A 16792-nucleotide genomic window follows, 5' to 3' on the forward strand; every position below is an offset into this window, starting at 1 on the left:
GCCAGACTAAGCTAACATAGGGAGTTCCAGGCCAGTCTAAACTACAAAGTGAAAACTTGTCTCAAGAAAGAAAGAAAAGGAAGGAAGGAAGGAAGGAAGAAAGAAAGAAAGAAAGAAAGAAAGAAAGAAAGAAAGAAAGAAAGAAAACAAAAACAAGGTTCTGGGGTTGGAGAGATGCTCAGAGGTTAAATTAAGTACAGTTCTTAAAGAGAACCAATGTTCCATTCCCAGCACTCTAGAGAATCCAAGCCCTTCAGTCCTCTGTGTGCATTCACATGATTAGAAATAAAAATAAAATCTTAAAAATGTTTTTAAAACAAATTAAATCAGGGGACTGGAGAGATGGCTCAGTGGTTCAGAGCACTGCCTATTCTTTCAGAGAACCTGGTTCAATTCCCAGCACCCACATGGCAGCTCACACCTGTCTGTCTGTAACTCCAGTTCCAGGGGATCTAATACGCTCACACCAATGCACATACAATAAAGTTAAAAATTATTTAAAAAACAAATTAAATCATATCTAAGTGAATTCAAATTTAAAAACACATTCCTTTCTCCCTCTTGCAAAGCATTTTGGATCCTGCCACTAAGTTCCAGCAGCAGTTACTCGTGACTTCACAGTGCAGTGGGCCTGCACTGTGAGATGCAGATTTGAGGGTCCAGAAATTCAATTTCAGAAAAGAAAACTTTAAAAAATAATTCAATCCGGGGCTGGAGAGATGGCTCAGAGGTTAAGAGCATTGCCTGCTCTTCCAAAGGCCCTGAGTTCAATTCCCAGCAACCACATGGTGGCTCACAACCATCTGTAATGAGGTCCGGTGCCCTCTTCTGGCCTTCAGTCATACACACAGACAGAATATTGTATACATAATAAATAAATATTTAAAAAAATTCAATCCATAGTAGTTTCTAAGAAATTAATATATTTAGGATTATGTCTCAAGCCATATTTTGTCTTTTGCCATGCACATTTTGGTGGCACTGGGGATTGAGCCCCAAGCCTTACAATATGACAAATAATGCACTATTACCCTAGCCCTATATCCATTTTAGTTGGTGTATATTTCACATACATTAAAATGTGTATCTATTTTCAGTATAGGGTTAACAAGTTTTGAAAAAAATCCATACAGAACATTCCAATTATCTCCAAAATTCCTTTATGCCTGTTTTAGCCTAAAAAGAAGTTAATTTGGGCTTATAGTTCTGAAGGCTAAGAAGTTCAAGAGAACTTGTATCTGACTCTGTATCTGACTCTGCTTGGCTTCTGATAAGGGTCTCATAGTGGAAGTTAGAAGAAAAGAGGGTATATAGAGAAGAGAACAGTGGGGGCTGGAGAGATAACTCAGCAATTAAGAGCACTTGATGCTCTTCCAGTTTGGGTCCCAGCACCTATAGTGGGTATCTGACCTGTAATTCCAGTTCTAGGGGATCCAATGCCATCTTCTATCCTCCAGATACATGCACACAAGTAGCACACATACATGCACACAGACACACACACACACACACACACACACACACATGGGTGGAGTAAAGGAAATAAAATCTTTATCTATCTTTCTTTCTTTCTTTCTTTCTTTCTTTCTTTCTTTCTTTCTTTCTTTCTTTCTGGTTTTTCGAGACAGGGTTTCTCTGTAGCTTTGGAGCCTGTCCTGGAACTAGCTCTTGTAGACCAGACTGGCCTCAAACTCATAGAGATCCACCTGCCTCTGCCTCCCGAGTGCTGGGATTAAAGGTGTGTGCCACTACTACCTGACAAGAAGTAAAATATCTTTAAAAATCTCTTTAAAAGTAGTGTTAGACACTTTATATAATTCATTCTAGGGCCTAGGGAAATGGCTCAGAAAAATATTTGCTATACAGTCATGAGGACATTAGGGTAAAAGCCAGGTGCAGTAGTGTCTGTGATCCCAGGAGTCTGTGATCCCAGTGCTGAGAAGGTGGAAATAGGCAGAACCCTGTAATTTACTGGCCAGCCAGTCTAGCAAAAAATGTTAGCTCCAGATTCAGTGAAAGACCCTGTCAAAAAAATAAAGTGAAGATGGATTAAGAGAGACTCTGCGAGCCAATCTCTGGCTTCTACACATAGATGCACATGAACTTGCATGCCCATGTGCACATACCCACACAAACATGTATATAAGCATCCAACATTATCTTTTATATGTGTGAGTTCATGATTGTCCAGTTGTACATATGTGTGCATGTATATGAAAATGAGGTTAGCACCTGGTATCCTTTTTCATGTGTTTATAATTGTTTATATTTTGAGTATGCCTGATGAGGAGTGGTACACAAGTGCTATGGTATAATATGTAGAGGTCAGAAGACACCTTTGTGGGGTCAGTTTTTCCTTCTGCCCTTTTGTATGCTCCAGAAATCAAACTCAGGTTACCCAGTTTGCAACATAAGCACCATTTTTTTTTGTTTGCTCATTTGGTTTTGGTTTTTCAAGACAGGGTTTCTTTGAGTAACAGTCTTGGATGTCTCAAGATATTCACTCTGTAGACCAGACTGGCCTCAAACTCACAGAGATCTGCCTGCCTCTGCCTCCCGAGTTCTGGGATTAAACGTGTGCATTAACATGCTTTTTCCAACACAAGCACCTTTAACCACTGAGCCATCCTTGCTAGACTTTATTTTGTTTGTTGAGATAGAGCTTTTTCATTGGCCTGGAGCTCACTTGTTCTGCTAAACTTGCTGGCAGCTAGTTCCAGAGATTTTGCTGTCTCTTTTACTCACTGGGATTACAAACAACCTGTTTATTTTTACTTGGGAAGTAAGTTCCTTAGTACTTCACTCATGCTTGTGAAGCACTCACTTTGCCTACTTGAGCCATTCCCTTAGCATCCAATAACTCGTTTTCAAGAGTAAGAACTAATCCACTACTGCAAGAAAGACATCAATCTCCCTAAAAGGTCCTACCTATCAGCATCCCTGCATTGGCAACCAAATTCCACCATGAAGGTTGACAAGGACAGATCATACCCACACCATAGTAACAGCCTCTCTACTCTTCCCCAAGATGACAACTAGCTTGATTTCTTTCACTGTAGACTAGTTTTGCCTGACTTAGAATTCTATGGAATACTATAGTATTTCTCTTTTGTGTCTGACTTCTTTTCCTTAACCTTAGGTCCAGGAGATTCATCTATGCTGTTTCATAGTTCTTTGTGATTGCCGAGTGTCATTTTATTATGTGATCATTGTCATAGTTCTTGGTCAATTCTTTTGTTGAATACCTAGGCTGTTTCTAGTTTTCTTGCTTTTATTTTTATTTTTTGATAATATAAATAAAACTATTCTGAACATTTACATACAAGTTTTAGTATGGATATGTAGCAAGCTGTGTCACCACAGCCAATTCTAGGCCTCTATTAACTCTGGTTCAGTGATGTCTTACTGGTAGTTTGAAATAGCCACTGCAGGAATCTTTATTCCACAACTGGCAAATGCTACAAATTACAGCTGTTTTCCTCCCTCAAAGGTGGTTAACATTTACCAGCATATCATTTGGATATATGTTTTCATTTCTCTAGAGTAAATACTTAGAAATGATGCTGCTGGGCTACATGACTGATTTTTAATTTTCAAATTATTTCATGTCATGTTTCTGCAGGGAAGTCAAAGAAAGAAATCTTATCCTTTTATAAAACCAACAAACTAAACCCATTACATGCAAGTTCTCAAAATAACCACTAACTAGTTTTGAAGTGAGAAAATGTGACAGCACCATTTGGGACACAGGGTTACTTCTAAATTCATCTAGTAGTCAGGGTGGCCATCTGTTACTTTATCCAAAGGAAAACCAAGTCTCATATCTTACGACAAGCAAGAAACAACTTTCAGCTGGGCACACAGAGGAAGTTCCCACCAGTCAGAGAGATGGGATGTTGTTACATTTGAAAGAGGTAGTTTCAAGGCCCAAAAGGAAATTTTTCTGTGGTTATAAAACTGACAAGAGACCAACCTAGTCTATTTTTAAAGGGTGCTGAGGATTTAACGCAGGGCTTTGTGGTTCGTTCTACTGTTGAGCTACATCGCCAGAACCGTACTAGGCTTTTAAAAAAGATTTACATATATCTCAAATGAAGGGAGAAAATATAAGTTTTCTGAAGGAAATGTTCCAAGAAAAAGAACATGTGTGTGTCCCCATGTGTGTCCCTTTTCCGATTTTTATGCCAGGGAAAGTTCAATTTAAAAACTATATTCATTCTAAAATATGTCCACAAATGGCTGTCACAGTGTTGCATTCCAGCTCCACACTCCCTTCTTCATCTAGCCACCTGTGGACTGTCTTTCAAATTCCTCCTCAACCTTTTTCCTAGAGGAAGCCTCCCTCCCCACAGCCAGACCTCCAGAACGGTTCCACTACTTAGGAAACGTTATGACAGTTTCCTAGAGCTGGTAAACAGTGAACATCATTTAGTCCGAGTCCACCCCGTTTTAAGATAGTCAAACTAACACATGAAAGTTTTTAAAAATGTGCTTACAACACTGGCTCCAAATTGCATTTAAGGGTTTCTCTTGCTCGTATTCTTAAACCCATAAGATCAACCACAAATGATCAGAAAATACAAAACTAAAATCGAGTCGTTCTCGTCACACTCACACCAAAAAAGGACAAGTTTCTTTATTCTGCAGCACTGTTAGGGTTAAAGTCCCTAATGCTCAGTTGTCCTTCTGACTGCGCCTGCGCACCAATCAGGACAGGCAAATTTGCCCTAGAGACTACCATTTGGGGCCACCCCTCCTAATCCGGAACACGACCCACATTCCGCTGGTCCTGTCTTGATGGGCGTAATCTTACTCCAATAAGAACGGAGGGCTGAGTCCTGGAGAGCCAATAGCAAAAAGCCAAGGGACGGTGGCGGCGGATTGTGAGAGGAAACAAGAAGACAGGCCCAAGATGGAGGCGGTGGTGGTGGTAGCGGTGTGACAGGTGAGGGCAGGCCCGGTAGGGTTTGGGTTTTGGAGCTGCCGCCGGATCCGGGCAGGAAGTCCGGACCGAAAGCTAAGCTCCAAGATGCTTCCATCTTAATCTCAACACCCCCACCTGGAACCAATGGAGTGGTTTGACCCGGGGCGAGACCATCATCTACCGCGGGAGTGGACAGGCTGCTGTGGTTTCGTCTGCTGCTAGTGGCAATACGCCTGCGCAGAACCTGAAGCCCTTCGGGAGGGCGGGACCAGGCCAAATGGGGTGTGGGGTCTAGGACTTAGGTACGAGATTCCAAGATGTACTCAAACCCCTCCAAGTGTCTGACTTCCTCACTAAGTCCAGGAGATGCAGCTGTTTTCCATGGTTCCTTATTGTCCTTAATAGCCTACCCCTCTTAGGGAAATGTCTGAGGATCGCCGCAACCTCCTTCCATGATTTCCCAGTGCGTTTACACCAGTAATCTATTTCTGACCTTTCAGTAGTTATCAGGGAGAGCTTTTAGAGACCTCTCCCCCAACCTTACCTCCATTTGCCTTACCTGGTGTTCTTTTTCCTTTTCTTTTAACAGTGTTTTCTGGTAAGCCATCATTGCCATTTGCATTTGGCTTAATGTGTAATTCGGTCTATTGTCCACCTGCCTTACATAGCCCCTAGTTACTCCTATTACATTTCTCTTCAGCATAGTGTTTGGTGTCCCTCTTTGTGAATTCGTCACAGAGTCTGGTGACCTATTAGCTGACAGTGCCTTTATTCTACCATCAGCCTTACCGGTCAGTGCTCTGGAATGCTCACAGTTCCTTTTAAGATCATGGTACAGTCTCCATTTCTTCCAAACTAAATACAAGATCTGATGATAGTTCATTTTTCCATTCCCTGTCTGTAACTCCTTTCACTATACTATCTGATCACCCCGTTCTCCATTAAGAGCCAGGACAGCCTGTTCATTCCCATTATGTATCTGAACCTTTGTTCTCCAGTGCACTACGTACTGACTTCCCCATTAGTCTCCAGAAGAATTTTGTGTACTGTGCCCTCCAGGACAGTGTGCACTACCTCCTCACTGCAGTGAGTCTGAGATCTTGGCACTCACCTATGAGATAAGCAATAGGAGATTCTGGCAGAGAAGGGTAAGCATCAGGTGTTAGCATTGGGCTGCAGGGAGCAATGGGAGCTTGGAGATGGTATTTTATTTGTCCTCTGCCACTCTGCTTTCAAGCTATCATTACCAGACCTCTGAATTTTCCTCAGCCTTCTAGGAACCCTATGGAACCAGCCCAGTCCTACCTCAGCCCATCTTGACAAAAGCAGGTTCCATGGAACCACCACGAGGCCCTACTGCTAGTGGGGCTGAGCCAGCTCGGGCAGTTGGCACTGTCAAAGTGTACCTGCCTAACAAGCAACGCACAGTGGTGAGTCACCAAGACAAAACTGGCATGGATTCCAGATAGTCCCAATTGTAAATCTGGGATCAGAAGGGTAACAAGGGGTAGGAAATGGCTACTGCAGAGGGATGGAATAATTGGATAGGGCACTTATTGGGTACTGAAGATCCCAAACTGTGTATACATACACACTAGGTGACTGTCCGGGATGGCATGAGTGTCTATGACTCTTTGGACAAGGCCCTCAAGGTGCGGGGTCTCAATCAAGATTGCTGCGTGGTCTACAGACTCATCAAAGGGTAAGTATGGAAACCCTATGGAATCCATTGGGTTCCCACACCTTCCTTTTTCAACATCATCTTAGTCCTTCTTTTCTGTCTTGGAGTCTTCCATCAGTTGAAGTAACATCTTTTGTTTCATTTCATTCATTCGTTGACTGGAAGTTCTGCAACTCATTATCTACTCAGCCCCCAAGTCCTCACTCTGTCACCTTCCAGAGTTCAACTGTTTTATTCTTTCACAATTTCCTGAACTCATCAGCTGCTTCTTTTCTCATCTTCCCCATGCACTGTGGGATTGATCTTCATTGGCTTTCTTTTATTCCTGTGTTCTTTGGTTCCTTAACTTTTTGGATGTAGTTCTTATTTTGCATTTTATCTGTTGTTTGAATGTCTTATCAGCTCCTTTCTTAGGTGCTGGCTTAATACTTCTGAGATTTAGTTTTATTTGCCTCTTACCTCATGGTTAAGATCATGGATTGAATTTGGGAGTGGTGGACATATCTGGGATCCTAGCATTGGGCAAATCACTTTTTCCTTGAACCTGTTTCCTAACTTATAAAGTGGGAATGAGAACAGTGACATTCCCTTTAGAAATTTTACCTTTTTTTTAATGTGTATGAGTGTTTTGACTGCATGTGTCCATTTGTACGGTGTGTGTTCCTGATGCCTGTAGAGAACAGAAAGTTCTAGATCCCCGAGAACTGTGAGCTACCATGTGAGAACTGGGACTTGAACTGCTGAGCCATCTCTCCAGACTAATAGTGACTAGCTTAGTGAGAATTAAACATGCCAGAGAGTAATAGTTCATGGATGGGGTTAAGAGGAACTTTTGGAACTTCCTTGTCTCCATGGCTCTAGTTCACCATCCTATTCATTCTCTCTCGTATTCCTTGCAGAAGAAAGACAGTCACTGCCTGGGACACAGCCATTGCACCCCTGGATGGTGAAGAGCTCATTGTGGAAGTCCTAGAAGATGTGCCACTGACCATGCACAATTTTGTAAGTGCAACAGGGGTGGTGGGGGAGGCCACAGTGTTGACAGGGAGGGCCCTCAGTCAGGCCTGAACTTACCCTGCTTTGTGGCTGCAGGTACGGAAGACATTCTTCAGCTTGGCCTTTTGTGACTTCTGCCTTAAGTTTCTGTTCCATGGCTTCCGCTGCCAAACCTGTGGCTACAAGTTCCACCAGCATTGTTCCTCCAAGGTCCCCACAGTTTGCGTTGACATGAGTACCAACTGCCGACAGTAAGCCTAGCCTGGGGTAGCTTGAGGGATGGGGAGGATAGAAGCCCAGGTACAAGGGCTTATGGACAGCGGACCTACACTCACAGCCTTTCTGTTTTACACCTTTATGTCCGTAAGGTTCTACCACAGCATCCAAGATTTGTCTGGAAGCTCCAGGCAGCAAGAGGTTCCCTCAAATATCTCTGTGAATGAGCTGCTAACCCCCCAGGGTCCAAGGTAGGGATGTCTTATTTGAAAGGGTGGGGGCCAGTGAGAAAAGGATCAGAGGATCCTGATAGATCATACTTTTATTCATTTGTTTGCTTCATAACTATTTATTGAGCACTTACAAGTCTGAGTAAGGCATGGAACTATGGAACTATTGGTAAGGCACCCAGTCACATTGGGTTTCAGTTTTTTTCAATTGGGAAAAGGGGAATGATACTTCACCACAGTGGGTTCTAAAGAGGATTAAGAGTTGATATATGCGCAGTGCTTTGAGCAAGATCTGGTACAGAGTAAATAACAATTCTTATTAATTACAAATATGTGTGTGTGTGTGTCTATACATCTAACTAGTTTGTTCATTTCTTCCAGTATAACCACATTCAAGTCTATTCTCTGAAATATGTATTAATGCATCAGAAAGCACTTTTCTTTTATTTCTCGTATGTTCGATAGAATGATACCTGATAGTTTTATATAATACATAAAAAGTAAGATTAATGTATTATTATTATTGTTATTTGTAGTCATGTGTGTTGATTACCCATGAATTTAATCTCAGGATGGTAAAAGGAACAGAAAAATGTTTTTGTATAAGGTGTGGTAATTCATGGGATATAGAGGCAAGAGAATAAATAGTTCGAGGCCATCCTCTACTAATTAGCAGGTTCAAGGCTAGCAAGTTCAAGGCCAGCTTGAGTTACATGAGACTGTCTCAAAACAGCAAAAAAAAATTTTGTAACATGAAATATGTGTATTCTTTATATTATATGTACAAGATGCATTGCATAATATGCTAATATATATTTAGACATTGCCATTTTAATATAGGTAATGTATATTATAAAATAAATATTTGAAAAATACATGTCATTATGATATGTAATAAAAAATCATATCTTACCCTTTCTCCAGCTATCTTTGTCCTTCATTGTCCTTCTTTTAGACCTCTTCCCCAATGTCACTCCTGACTCCCTCAGGGACACTTTCTACTTCCTTACTTTATTTTATTTTCTCCTTTGTCTATCACTATATATTATCACTATATATAAATATTATATATATTTTTAATTCTTGTACCTCTACTAGAATAACCCTACAAGAGCAAGGGCTTCTTCTTTATGGTATCCACAGTTTGATCTTCTCAGTTTAGAGTGGAATCTGGCCCATAGGAGGCACTCAGTAAATGTTTCTTGAACTGGTATGACCGATAGACGTGTAAATTTATGAGCTAAATGCACATTCATGGTGGTACGGTTGGGCTTTCTTTGCTTTCTGCTTCCTTTTGCATTGATTTCACAGCTTTTTATCTGTCAGCCCTTACACCCAGCCCTGTGACCTGGAGCACTTCTCCTTCCCTGCCCCTGCCAATCCCCCACTGCAGCGCATCCGCTCCACATCTACTCCTAACGTCCACATGGTCAGCACCACAGCTCCCATGGACTCCAGCCTCATGCAGGTGGGTGCCACGGAGACAATGGTGGGGAGCAACGGAGCATTGCCCTGAGCCATTACTGTTGCCACATCCTCACTTTGACTACTGCTCTCACCTCTTTCCAGTTCACTGCTCAGAGCTTCAGCACCGATGGTGAGAGAACTCCCTACCCCTTGCTGTACCCTGAACTCTCTCTGCTCCACTGCCCCACTTGACTTCACTCATAATATTCTGTACAACCACAGCTGCTGGTAGAAGTGGTGATGGAGCTCCCCGGGGTAGCCCTAGCCCAGCTAGTGTGTCCTCAGGGAGGAAATCCCCACATTCCAAGTCACCTTCAGAGCAGCGAGAGCGGAAGTCCTTGGCAGATGAAAAGAAAAAAGTGGTATGCCATAGGAAATCCTTGGGGGCCACCACAGTCTAAGTGCCATGATTGAGGGTTGTGGGTAGGTCCCTCTGATGCTACCTGTCTGACCCACAGAAAAACCTTGGGTACCGGGACTCAGGCTATTACTGGGAGGTGCCACCCAGTGAGGTACAGCTGTTGAAGAGGATTGGGACAGGCTCTTTTGGCACTGTGTTTCGGGGTCGTTGGCATGGTGATGTAGCTGTGAAAGTGCTCAAGGTGGCCCAACCTACTGCTGAACAGGCCCAGGCCTTCAAGAATGAGATGCAAGTGCTCAGGTGAGGTTGCTATGTGTGTGTGGGGGATGGGATAGTGGCAGGCGGTGTTTAGTGTTTCTGTGGGAAAAAGCCATGCTGGGGTACTTTATCCGTGTCTGTACACTTGTGCGATGTTGGTTTCTCTCTGAGCTGTCCCTCTCCCTTCTGAGCAATGGACCTTTTCAGAGAACCTGTGGTGATAATGATGTTTCTTTGGATTAACATTGTTATTTACTGCCTATGAACTGGGGCTGACCATAGGCAATTTTCATGATCATTAATTCATGAAGAAGATTTTATGTAATTCTAGCTCCAAGAATGCTCACATCCTTCCTATCTTTTTGCCGAAACATTCATGCTAATTACTTTATTGTGTAGTGGGCTTGTTGTTAATTATAATAATGCTTTGATACAAAGAACAATATTGTTAATTATAATCATAGTCATAGTTCAACTGTTTAGTTATTATAAATTCTGTAATTAAGGTATAATCAACACTATATATAATTTATCCACACTGAGGAACCCAAGGTGGCACCCTTTTAGCCACTACAGTTATTATGTAACATAGTACTGTGTGCCTCTATTTTATATAAGCAAGACTGTATAGTTGGTTTTTTTTTGTGTGTGTGTGTGTGCGTGTGTATGTGTGTGTAGCTCAGGGCTTCCCCATACTAAACATAATGTTCTACTGGTGAGCTGTATTTCTTGCCATCATGAATGTATACTTTCTGACAATCCTGAGGATGCTTACATGGGCTTTCCCCCAAATGGATGTCACAATAAGAAAACTTTTACTTTCATCTCATCTTATCTCTGTAAATTTTGATGATTTGAATATGCAATAATTTGCACTCTATGTTTTATTCATTGACTTATCACTATTAAGGATCTTTGGGCTGGTAAGGTGACTCAAGTACCAAGCTTGACAACCAGAGTTCAGTCCCTGGGACATATAAGGTGGAAGGAGAGAACTGACTCTTGGAAGCTGCACACTTTTATCCACACTGAGGAACCCAAGGTGGCACCCTTTTAGCCACTACAGTTATTATGTAACATAGTAACATAGTAGCAAACATGCTCTGTATACACAGATATAGACATGAAAAAAGGAATCTTCAGCTGGGGAGATGGCTCGGTCGGTAAAGTGCTTGCCATGTAAGCACTTGAGTTTGGATTCCAAACACTCACATAAAAAGTAAAAAGCTAGGTGCAGTAGTGGTGCACACCTATAATCCTAGTACTTGGAAGGAAGAGACCAAAGGGGATCACTGGGGCTGCCAGTCTAGCCAATTACTGAAGTCTAGGTTCAGTGAGAGATTCTATCTCAAAATATGAGATGGAGAGCAATCAAGGGAGACACCCCAAATCAGCCTCTCTCCTCCACACCCATGCACATGCACAGGTGAATGCACAATCATGTATGTATACCAGTTACAAAACAATATGGAGAGTGATTGAGGAATATACCTGACCTTTACACACACACACACACACACACACACACACACACACACACACACACACAAAAGGGTTCCCATGTTAAACTGGGTAGGATAGTGCATGCCTGGAATCTCAGCTCTTAGGAGGTTGAAGCAGGAGGATCAACAGTTTGAGACTGAGTTGGGTTGGTAACTCAGTAAAGTACTTACCATTTAAGCATCAAGACCTGAGTTTGAGCTCTAGCACACATGTAAAAGGCCAGGTATGGCAGCACAGGGTTACAGTCTCAGCAGTAGAGAAGAGAGATGGGGGATCCCAGGGACTCATCAGCTAGCCAGTCCAGACTAATTGTCAAGCCCTAGGTCCCAGTGAAAAATCTCAGCCTCATAAAGCAAGGTGATAAAATAAGTAAACAAAGTGAACAGTTCCTGAAAATGACACCCTAGGTTGTTCTCTGGCCTCCACATGCATGTGCACACATATGCACTGACACGTCCATATGTACCTGCATATATACAAATATACAGAATGTTCAAACAGTCCCAAGATAAGTGATGAAACCTTGTCTCAAAAAAGTTGTGTTTTGTTTTGTTTTTCCATCTGTTTAGCTGTGTGTTTTTGTGTGGTAGTACATGATCATACTCCTAGCACTTACTAGACTGAGTCATGAGAATCAGGAATTTGAAGCTAGCCTGAGATACATCAAACCCCATTTCAAAACCCAAAAACAACCCTTGTGTTGCAGAACTCAGTGGTAGAGCATGTGCTTAGCATATGAAGGGCTCCGGGTTCCATCTCAGGTATCAAAACAAGAAGGGACTGTCCTGGTGCTCTGTTGTCTTCTGTGATCTAAGTATCATTTGTGTATTCTAACAATGGTTAATATTTATATAAAAGAATGTGGGTTTTCACATAAACTGTGACAACAGGATTTGTACATGACAGTTTATGTGAGGTAGACTCAGGTACCCAGAAACAAACTGGAATTTTTAGGGTTCACTGTTCATTCAGCTCAGTTTTAAGGACTGTACAGGTCATTTCCTCACCCTTTGTGACATTCTTCTAAAGCAGCTGTTGTAATGATAACAGTTGTATAGTTTGGGAACAAGAGGACCAAAGAGGTTAGAGGTCTTCTTGAAGGTTGTACAGTGAATAACTGGTAAAGGTTGAAACTGAACTTGGGTTATAACATGGTTCCAGATTACAGATTCTTTACCTCTAAGCCTCTCAAAGTGATTAATAGACCTATCATCCTCCCATATCACAATGCCTCCATGTCTTGACCCTGTATTTATCAGTATTAATAAAGAAGGTCGGCCTCCCATTTTGTCATCTGTAAAATAGCCACTGCTGGGTGTGGTGGCTCATGCCCATGATCCCAGTGCTTGTGAGGTTGGGGCAGGAAGATTGCTGAGAGTTTGAGGCCTGCCCAGGCTACTTAGTGAACTCTAGGCCAGCTGGTATTACAGCATGAGACCCTGTTTCAAAAACAGAATAAAATAATAAAATAAAATAGAATTTTGTTGAGGAAGGTCAGGACATCCAAATCCTCCCAGCCCTCAGTAGAGAATCAGTCCACCAAGTCTCACAAACTAGGATCTAACAACATTCTGACCCTGAGCACCCTTAAAGACAAGGTAAAGTTAATGACAGAGAAAGCAACTGCCATTGCTTTTCCTGTTGCTGAGTAAATACATGACACTTGTTCTATTTCCTGACCCCTTTCCCCAACCTATCCTCCTTGCCTACAGGAAGACACGACATGTCAACATTTTGCTGTTCATGGGTTTTATGACCCGGCCGGGGTTCGCTATCATCACGCAATGGTGTGAGGGTTCCAGCCTATACCACCACCTACATGTGGCTGACACGCGCTTTGACATGGTCCAGCTCATTGATGTGGCCCGACAGACTGCCCAGGGCATGGAGTGAGACTCACATCCTAAGAGGGTGGGAGAAAAGGGAGGGAGAGATGAAGTAGTCTCTGGCCAATTCACTACCCACTTCCATCTCCACAGCTACCTCCACGCCAAGAACATCATCCACCGAGATCTCAAGTCAAACAGTATCTACCTGTCCTTCCTGGGACTGGGGTGGGTATTAATCAGGGTGAAATAGTTTAGAGAGAGAGTTATTGGAGTAAGATTCTGGAGGTGAAAAGGGAAGGACTTGTATCCCATGGTTTCTTGCCAGGTAGCAGAGATTATGGCTGGTGAAGGGCCTTTAAATGAAGGACCTTTATTTAGGAGATGGTTGGTTCGCATACTGTTGGGTCAGGATATGAGATGTAGCAGTTGTAGAGGACATTATAGGGAGCTTATGGTCACTGTCTCAGGCATGACAGCTTTATGTGTTGCCCAAGGGGCTTCTTGGTCTTGACTCACAATGGGACTAAGTGGGGTCCCATTAATTGTGGGTAGTTAGTATGAAATGGAGTGGAGTTCTGAGAACCTCCCAGTCAAGGTAAGAGGCATTAACTATTGGGATTCCCTGTAATGGTCCTTGACCTTGCTGGATATCTTCCTACATGAGGGGCTCACAGTCAAGATTGGTGACTTCGGCCTGGCCACGGTGAAGACACGGTGGAGCGGGGCCCAGCCCTTAGAGCAGCCCTCAGGGTCTGTGTTATGGATGGTAAGTTGGGCCAGGCTAGCTGGAGAGCAATGGGAGATATGGTCTTCTGGACTGGGACACGTGGGACAAAGTGGGAATGCTTGTGCCAGACATGGGTATCTGGACTGCCTACGTTTCACCTCAAGTGGGTAGTTCTAAGCTGTCCTCAGTGTGACTAGCAGGTTCTGGTACTTGACTCTCATGGTTCCCCTCCCCTGCCAGGCAGCTGAGGTGATCCGTATGCAGGACCCAAACCCCTACAGCTTCCAGTCAGATGTCTATGCCTACGGGGTTGTGCTGTATGAGCTTATGACCGGCTCACTGCCCTACAGCCACATTGGCAGCCGTGACCAGGTGAGCCCAATTACCCTCAGTTCTCAGGGCTTCACACTCCAGGGCCCCTCCCTCCTTTGTACACACCAGTAATGTTAATAGTTTCCCCCCAAGTCTAGGGTTTTCTGGATTGTGAGCCCTAGAATCTCTCTCCTAGATGTCTCATCATAACTCCTGTCCTCCCTGTTACATGTACAATCTCCTGAACCAGAACCCTTAAAATCCAGAGTCCTTTGACTTTCTATCAGACTACCCCTAGACTCCCAAACATCCAGAAGCCCTCTGAACCCTTCAGTATTTACAGTCTCCAACTATGGATGCTCAAAATACCCCAATTGCCCAACACTCAATTCTTTTGTGCTTCTCAAATACCCATAGTCACCCAGGGTTTGGGGTCCTAGCATCCATAACACTCTAGGTCTTAGATTCTCACAGTTCTCTAAATTCAAGGCCTAGAACTTTCCATGCTCTTAGATACCAGGATTCTCTAGGCTCCAGAAACCAAGTATTTGAGCATTGAGTCTACATAGACTTATAGTCATTTATACCCCCAGATCCTTACAGAAATGGAAGTTTCCCCAAGAAGCAATGCTCTGCATTTCTCCGAGTTTCACTATTTTCCTGGCTCTTAAGTCCCTGTAAACTCTGGACTCCTGTTGTTCTGTTCTATACATACTTAGAATCTTTGGCACCCTGAATTTAAAGCCCTCAGTTCCAGCAGCAGAAACATCTTCCTAAGTCCTCAGTGACCCAGACTCCTCTGGGCCCCTCAAAAATTAACCTCCCATATCTCTTGAGATTCATAGTTCCTTGGGCCTCAAATCCAAAATCAACCCATTCCTCCCACACCAGATCATCTTCATGGTGGGCCGCGGCTATCTGTCTCCGGACCTCAGCAAAATCTTCAGTAATTGTCCCAAGGCCATGAGGCGCCTGCTGTCTGACTGCCTCAAGTTCCAGCGGGAGGAGCGACCTTTATTTCCCCAGGTGGGCTGGGTAGGAGGGTGGGATGCCTTGGGGTGATGTACTATGAGATAGAGGAGGATACAGAGATAGAGGCAGATGTGAATATGAACCATGTTGAAGGCTTGGGATTGGGGATGTTGGGGTTGTCTCTGGGACTCTGGACACCCCTCCTCATCTTCACCTGCTCCCAGATCCTGGCCACGATCGAGCTACTGCAGCGGTCACTCCCCAAGATTGAGCGGAGTGCCTCCGAACCCTCCTTGCACCGTACCCAGGCTGATGAGTTGCCTGCCTGCCTTCTCAGCGCAGCCCGCCTTGTGCCTTAGACCCCACTCCCAGCCAATAGGGAGCCAATTTCAGCCTGCCATGCCAAGGCATCCCTTCCTTCTTACCGGCCAGTCATTGTTCTGCCTCTGCCTTGATACTGCCTCAGGATTCCCTATCCCACACTCTGGGAAATTTGGGGGTCCCCCCAAAATTGAGATCCCCTGCTTCCTCCATAATTTGGTTTCCTCTTGGCTTTGGGGATATTTCTGATTTGGAGAGCTGTTTCATCTCCAACAGCTGGAATTCATGGCAAGGATTCCACTCAGAACCTCTTTCTAAAGTTTATGCTTGATGTGTCTTCACTGTATTTTGGGGTTCCCAGTGCCCCATGTGGATTTGGAAATTTCCCTTTTTCTCCCCCTATTCAAGGACTGTCCTCTTTACCAAGAAGCACAGAATTCTGCTGGGCCTTTGCTTGTTTATTTTGCTTCCCAACTCTTCTCTTGGGGTTCAGAGCCGCTAAGGGGTGGGGCAAGTCCAGGCAAGAAGTGGAGGTTGGAGGAAAGTGCGGACCACACAAACAGCGCCACTGTACACATTACCACAGGCGGCACGAACAAGGACCACATATGCCAAGCATGGCACAAGAGGAGGCCAAGTCAGTCACAGACACAGACAAACACTGGCAAAGGTGGGGGAGTGGGAGACCACTGGCCTTCCTTGTGCAAAGGATTCTGAGAGGATGGGTGAAGTTTGCATATTTAAAGACAGCTGTCAGAGGCAGGAAACTGGGGAGGGAGTTTCTGGAGGAGGGAACTGAGGGGTCCTAGAAGTGGAAAGAACTTCCAGTGTGTTGTATGGGGGGAGGGGAGAATGGGTGAAGGAAGTCCTTGAGGGACTAGGTGCTGGATGGCAGGTGACATTTGAAGATGTGAATCTCCAGAGAGATGATCTATGGAAGGGGTTTAAAGGTAGGGGCTTCTTGAGGAATTGGAAACTTTTGAGCAAGGTGTGCT

General features: G+C 43.8%; 1 protein-coding gene across 7 annotated transcripts; it reads left to right on the forward strand.

Moving 5' to 3' along the window:
- The first annotated feature begins 4845 nt into the window (after positions 1-4845).
- Positions 4846-16243, forward strand: Araf (A-Raf proto-oncogene, serine/threonine kinase). Of its 7 annotated transcripts, none has more exons than XM_038316990.2 (17): positions 4877-4945; positions 5923-6072; positions 6194-6354; positions 6523-6626; positions 7505-7607; positions 7698-7852; positions 7961-8068; positions 9359-9515; positions 9617-9644; positions 9737-9876; positions 9973-10175; positions 13349-13525; positions 13616-13662; positions 14113-14231; positions 14433-14564; positions 15396-15530; positions 15701-16243. In XM_038316990.2, the coding sequence occupies exons 3-17, from the start codon at positions 6259-6261 to the stop codon at positions 15833-15835; spliced, it is 1839 nt and encodes a 612-aa protein (XP_038172918.1). In that variant the 5' UTR covers positions 4877-4945; positions 5923-6072; positions 6194-6258; the 3' UTR covers positions 15836-16243. The 7 variants fall into 7 exon arrangements, with proteins under 7 accessions (XP_038172917.1, XP_038172922.1, XP_038172921.1 ...); XM_038316991.2 differs by having other exon boundaries at positions 4930-4945; positions 5984-6072; XM_038316989.2 differs by lacking the exon at positions 5923-6072 and having other exon boundaries at positions 4846-4945.
- The last annotated feature ends 549 nt before the right edge of the window (positions 16244-16792 follow it).

This window comes from Arvicola amphibius, chromosome X (assembly GCF_903992535.2).
Source record: "Arvicola amphibius chromosome X, mArvAmp1.2, whole genome shotgun sequence".
NCBI classification, from domain to species: Eukaryota; Metazoa; Chordata; class Mammalia; order Rodentia; family Cricetidae; genus Arvicola; species Arvicola amphibius.

Excerpts from the sequence above, each read along its gene's own strand:
- Araf (XM_038316989.2), top strand. The coding sequence starts at position 6,259 with ATGGAACCACCACGAGGCCCTACTGCTAGTGGGGCTGAGCCAGCTCGG. Across the intron at positions 6,627-7,504 it reads GTCTACAGACTCATCAAAGG|AAGAAAGACAGTCACTGCCT; the intron begins GTAAGTATGGAA and ends TATTCCTTGCAG. Across the intron at positions 14,565-15,395 it reads ACATTGGCAGCCGTGACCAG|ATCATCTTCATGGTGGGCCG; the intron begins GTGAGCCCAATT and ends CTCCCACACCAG.